This window comes from Nematolebias whitei, chromosome 18 (assembly GCF_014905685.2).
Source record: "Nematolebias whitei isolate Nwh7 chromosome 18, NemWhi1, whole genome shotgun sequence".
NCBI classification, from domain to species: domain Eukaryota; kingdom Metazoa; phylum Chordata; class Actinopteri; order Cyprinodontiformes; family Rivulidae; genus Nematolebias; species Nematolebias whitei.
The window spans coordinates 13,651,080-13,657,434 of NC_056515.1; the positions used below are offsets into that span (position 1 = coordinate 13,651,080).

The 6,355-nt window shown below is 40.1% G+C and overlaps 1 protein-coding gene across 1 annotated transcript in view; it reads left to right on the forward strand.

Annotated features, from left to right (window-relative positions):
• Window positions 1-6,355, forward strand: part of LOC119425045 (netrin receptor UNC5D) — a 215,966-nt gene that overhangs the window by 80,744 nt on the left and 128,867 nt on the right. The window contains exons 5-6 of the mRNA XM_037692571.1: window positions 3,325-3,468; window positions 3,655-3,758. Coding sequence (XP_037548499.1) covers window positions 3,325-3,468; window positions 3,655-3,758 — 248 coding nt within the window. The remainder of the gene's footprint in view (window positions 1-3,324; window positions 3,469-3,654; window positions 3,759-6,355) is intronic.

Below are 6,355 nucleotides of genomic sequence, written 5' to 3' on the forward strand. Positions count from 1 at the left end.
AGGTAGGTAGGTAGGTAGGTAGGTAGGTAGGTAGGTAGGTAGGTAGGGTTTTTTTTTTTTTTTGGTAAAAGCTTTGTCAATTAGTCAGAAGTTCAATATTCTTATTTGCACCCACACAAAATGTGTAGTCCCTTGGTCAAATAAACATTAAACCAGGGCTGTCAAAGTAATTTCCATCAACGGCCACAAGAGCATAATGGTTGCCCTCAAACGGCTCGATGTAATTATAAAACTGTGTAAATGTAGCTAAATTTAACTAAATGTAAAATAAATGCAGCTACCCCTTAAACAATTGTGATTTTTTTACTTACTCATTTTACACACAAAAAAAAAAATATATATATATATATATATATATATATTTGCATAGATGTAGAACAATATTTCTGCTGTTGTAACAAAAAACTTTTAATTTGTCAGCTTATAAAACTCACATTACTCCATAAACCAATGATCAAACTTTCCAAGTGATAAAAACAAGTTATGGCATTAACTTTGTTCAAAACGTTTTTGTCATAAGAGGGGCAGAATAATAATCCAACCAATAATTGTGAGCTGCTAAGAACATGTGACAGGTGTAGCATTTTACAAAAAACTAATGGTTGCACAGCCTGGCAAGGGTCATACAGCCAACTAATGAGAGGTGGTTTTATTATAGAAAACATTTGCCTGCATAAACACATAAAACTGCAATCCCAAATACATTTCTGCAAATTTAACATAACATACTGTAATAAAATGCATTAAATAATAGTAAACTATCCATCCATTATCTTTACCCGCTTATTCCATTTTGGGTCACGGGGGTCGCTGGTGCCCATGTCCAGCAATCACTGTGCGAGGGGCGGGGTACACCCTGGACGGGTCGCAAGTCCATCACAGGGACTCGTAGAGACAAACGAGACAAACAACCATTCAGTCTCTCACCTAGGGATAATTTAGAGTTACCAATCAGCCTAACATGCATGTTTTTGGTCTGTGGGAAGAAACCGGAGCACCCGGAGAAAACCCACGCATGCACGGAGAGAACATGCAAACTCCACCCAGAAAGGACCCTGGACCGGGGTTTGAACCAAGGACCTGCTCTCTGAGAGGCAGCAGCTCTACCAGTTGTGCCACCGTGCTGCCCAATAGTAAACTAAAACAATAAAAATAACATTACAGTTGAAGGCTCACTTTAGCATACTTAGCTCCTTGTTTGGTGTCAAAATGTTGACGTAGATTGTACTCTTTGATGACCACCACTGCCTCATAACACAAAAGACGTACCAGTTTCTCTCTTTGAAGCACAAGCATATATTCACCTTCTTGTCTTTCTTGAAACAGCCTTCCATCTACATCAATCTTTCTATTCCAGGACATTTTGGGGTCATAGCTTGTATTTCTCAATTCCACTTGTTCAGAAAAACTGCAATCTAGTGGTGGGATGCTGTTACTTCACGAGTAACTTGCATGCATTATGGGAAATATAGTTTGTTGTCAGTGCACCCTTTTGACTTATTTATTATATGACAACCAAACCTTTTAAGCTCTTGCAGACCACAAAAAAATAATAATAATAAAATGATGTGGCAGGCCACATCTGGCCCACAGCATTAAATACAGGTATATAATATACTGATTTTATGTTGCTGTCTTATGTATGGTGACACGGTGTTGCAATGGGTAGAGCTGCAGCCTCTCAGCGAGAAGATCGCCAGATCGAATCCCGTCCAGGGACCTTTCAGGGTGAAGTTTGCATGTTCTCTCCATGCATGTGTGGGTTTTCTCTGAGTACTCTGGTTTCCTCCCACAGTCTGAAACATACATGCTTAGCCTGCCTTCAGGCCCAGACCTCCTTTGCAAAATAGATTTGTGATGTCAATGGGATTTGCCTGGGTCAATAAAAGTTGAAATGATAAATAAAATAAACAACACTTTTCCATTTTGATACTGCTAATGTACACCGAAGATTGAAACTGATAATGGTCTGCATCTTTTGGAGCTGATCTTCCTCTTTAAAAAGGAGAAAAGGTGGTTCCTTGTCAAAGAAAAGCAGATCTGGCTCCTGTCATGACCTGTTAAATCAGTTTATTTATAAACAACATTTAAACACAACAGACACGTGTGACATGACTTGGAGACATGGAAAAAAATCGGTTAAAATTAGGAAAGCATGACATAACCAGCTGTAGCTTCTGGGGGACGTGATGTGACTACAACTCAATGCAAACACATCACTTTACCACCTACTCTAAAGAATAATGTTTTAATTTCATTAGGGTGGATATGTATGTCCTCCCCACCCCCCACTGTGCAAAACGAGTTACATTTTTTGGGGAATGATGAGTTTTGACACCAGATGACAAATATGAGCTCTTCATGACTATGTACTAACGTATTAAAATAATCTATTCATCTTGGCTGAGTGAATTTCAGCTTTTTCACAGACAATCAGGGACATTTGGTGAAGGCTGTTATTTTCCTCCATACCAATGAAACAACCCCTATTATGCAGCACATTAATGGCCCAAGCCTGTCATCTTTTGTACATCGTCAGGCATAAGTGAAACCCCAGCCTTTTAAAATACCTTTAATTTTGCTGGAGAATGTTTGTCTCATGCCTGGCTCATTATGGACTCTATCGCAGACAATGTGCAGATATTAGCAAATGACCTGTGTGGCATGAAGTCAAAGTTCTGCTGCAGATATTCATTTTGATTGTCAGTGTGTTTGTGTACTAATGCAGCATGCCACCGATGTTTTGCTTGTCTCTTTCCGCCTTAACATAAATTATAAGCTCTTTAGATGTTTTTAAAGAAAGAAATGAGTAATTGTGCTCTCCTTTACAACAATGAGAAGCTGAGAGGATCCTCCTTTCAGTTAATGATTCTGCTCAAAACAAGTCAGTGCCATTTCTGCATAGATTGTCATCAGTAAAAGAGAATATGAAGGCATAAAATTATTTAAATGGCAGATAAAGAAAAAAAATCTAAATTACTGGTTATTTGTTTGTCAGATTGAAACTTTCAAAAGAACAATAATGACAAGAGTTTTAATATTCAGAGCGAACTGGACAGCTGTATGTATCTGTGCCATACGAAAGAGCACAGGTTAAACTGTTGTCCAAATCATTATTTGAAATGTATGCACTTAGGCAAGCTGTCTCTCCCCAATTTCCTCTTGACAAATGGCAGATCTGTTTACAGCCAATAATCTCATCAAATTCAAAATTCACTCATCAGCTTGTCTCTGTGTATCTTCATCTCCTTGTCTCATCAGTCCTGCTGTATAATGAAATCATTTGGGCTAATCTGAGCAATCATCCTTTTTTTTTTTCTGCAGGGCTGAAGATTCGTGAAGTGACGATCAACGTGTCACGTCAGCAGGTAGAGGACTTCCATGGTCCGGAGGATTACTGGTGTCTGTGTGTGGCCTGGAGTCACTTGGGAACCTCCAAGAGCCGCAAGGCGACCGTCCGCATTGCATGTAAGCAATTTTACATCGCTTTGATCCGGGGGTTGGGTGAATCATGAAACATGGTATCATGAACATTATTATATGTATGCTTGGCTGGATGTTGAAAGTCATAAGTGTAGCCAATTTAAATTTAATGTTGCCTCATAAGGCTTTTTTTAGTTGTTTTTAATGCAGACTTTTTCTTGTCTTTCTTAGACCTGAGGAAGAACTTTGAGCAGGACCCTCAAGGCACCGAAGTGCCTCTGAATGGCATGATTGTGCTGCACTGCCGTCCCCCAGAGGGAGTGCCTGTGGCTGAGGTGAGGGCTGCTTGCACTTCAAACAAATATCATTTTAGGGGACCAGCGGAGGCATGGGAACACAGCTGCAAAGTAGTAGCATGTCCATGCATTCAGCAGAGCATGGAACCATATTGCATTTGTTCTGTTTTAGTTATTTTATTTTTTGTCTGTCAATAAAAGTCATACTGCAGCATAAGGCATACTGAGATGAGTTTAAAGTGATAGTAACTATAGCCTTCGCATATGAACCAGAAACATACTTAGCCAAGTCCACCTAAAGAGGTCGCTATCATTGAGGTATATGGATTTTGGTTGCTTCTATTTTTAAACAGTAAGTCACATAATTTTTAGGCATATCTCTGTAATCTCTGGAGTCTCCTAAGTAACATCTTATAGGCCACGCCAATTTACATTTTAAACTTTTTTTGCTACATGGCAAAATTAGCTAAAATTACTTTTGACTTCTTTTCTAGGGCAGCACGGTGGCACAACTGGTAGAGTTGCTGCCTCTCAGAGAGCAGGTTACCCTGGTTCCAAACCCAGTCTGGGTGCCTTTCTGGGTGGAGTTTGCATGTTCTCTTCATGCACACATAGGTTTTCTCCAGGTACTCCAGTTTCCTCCCACAGACCAAAAACATGCATGTTAGGCTGATTGGTAACTCTGTCTCTAGGTGTGAGTGAGAGAGTGAATGGTTGTTTGTCTCATTTGTCTCTATGTGTCCCTGTGATGGACTTGCGACCTCTCCAGGGTGTACCCCGCCCCTCACACAGTGATTGCTGGACATGGGCACCGGCGACCCCCATGACCCAAAATGGAAGAAGAGGGTAAAGATAATGGATGGATGGATAATCGCTTGTATAATGGACAGAAGACATAAAAAACCCTGCATTTTAAAAATACTGGAACAATTTCAGAACACTATTCCTAAAAGCAAACAAACATCATCAACCATCATGACCACTCTTCGACAGCAACAACAACAAAACAAATAATACAACACCACTGGAGAGCACAACCCAGTCTATCATTTTGACTTGTCCTTAGCCTGGGTAAAAGGTGAGCAATGTGTCAGGAAGGGCAGCCATCATTAAACACATTTGCCAAAACAGAGATGCAAATTTGTCCAAGCAGCATTATACTGAATTGGTTGGCCCAAGTTAACAACCGCCACTGGTGCTGTTGACACAGAGGCTGCTGTTGGAAATTGTGCTACTGTTAGTTGAAAACAGGCAAAGGTGGAGAGATGCCTGATATAATGCAGAGAAGAAGATAAATGTATTTTGAGAGCACAAGACCAAGTGGACCTCATAGGAAGGGCAGCAAGGCTTACATAATTTCTCAACACCTGGACACCTGGACCTATACCTGGACCAACCATTCTGTGTTCATCTGCCTCTCCTTCCTGTCCTCTCAACCAGCCGGTCAAAGCAGATGGCCGCTTGTCTTGAGCCTGGTTCTGCTGGAGGTTTCTTCCTTTTAAAAGGGAGTTTTTCTTTTCCACTGTTGCCAGTGTGCTTGCTCAGGATGGGAGACTGCAACGAAGCCAAGATTCAACCTGTCTGCTGGATTCTTTAGATAGAGAACTTTACTAATTGGCTTTTATGTATGTGAATGTTCCTGTAAATCACTGTGGGAGAGGTAGGGGACACCTTGGACAGGTCTCTAGTCCATCACAGGGACACAAACAACACAAACAACCATTCACTCTTTCACTCACACCTAGGGACAATTTAGAGTTACCAATCAGCCTAACATGCATGTTTTTGGTCTGCGGGAGGAAACCCGAGTACCCGGAGAAAACCCACGCATGCACGGAGAGAACATGCAAACTCCACCCAGAAAGGCCCCTGGACCGGGGTTTGAACCAAGGACCTGCTCACTGAGAGGCAGTACAAGAGATTATGCCTCACTGAAATACTTTTGTGGCCCTTTAACCTAAATAGATGCAAAATGCTCCAGTTGTTTCTTTTTTGATCCAATTACCTTACTTTTTTAAATTTATACATTTGATGGTTTTTTATGTTCTGTTGTAAATTAAATTTGAGATAATATCTGTTGGAAATCATTGCGTTTTGTCTTTGTTTACATTGTACATAGTGTCAAAACAATTCTAACTGGGGTTGTACATTTATGGTATTGTTTGGACACATTTCAATTAAGTGCATGTTCCCTAGCTCTTAAAATGGTGTGGTGTTGAAAAAAGAGTGTACGCGTTGAGTGAAGGTGAATGTTAACTTGACTGTGTGCGCAAACCACATTTGATATTAACCGTGAAAGACTTGACTAACAGTAAATGTACACTGTAGGGTAGGCAGAATGCAAAGAGGGTCATCCACATGAATATATCTTTGAATGTCTAGATTAGTTAATAAGCTAAGCGCTAATATTCCTTCAAGATGATCCTTGCAGGAATGAGAAAGTTTTAGATGTTGGTGTAAAAAGGCAACAGTAGAAGATGTCTCATTATGCCATGGCATTATCTAAGTGTGGAGATCAAGTAAAATGCATTAAAGACAGCAAAAAGCCAAGAATGAAATAAAAGGTTTTTTCATTTTTTTTTCCTTACTTAACCTTTATTTATACAGGTAGTCTCATTGAGACACAATGATTCATT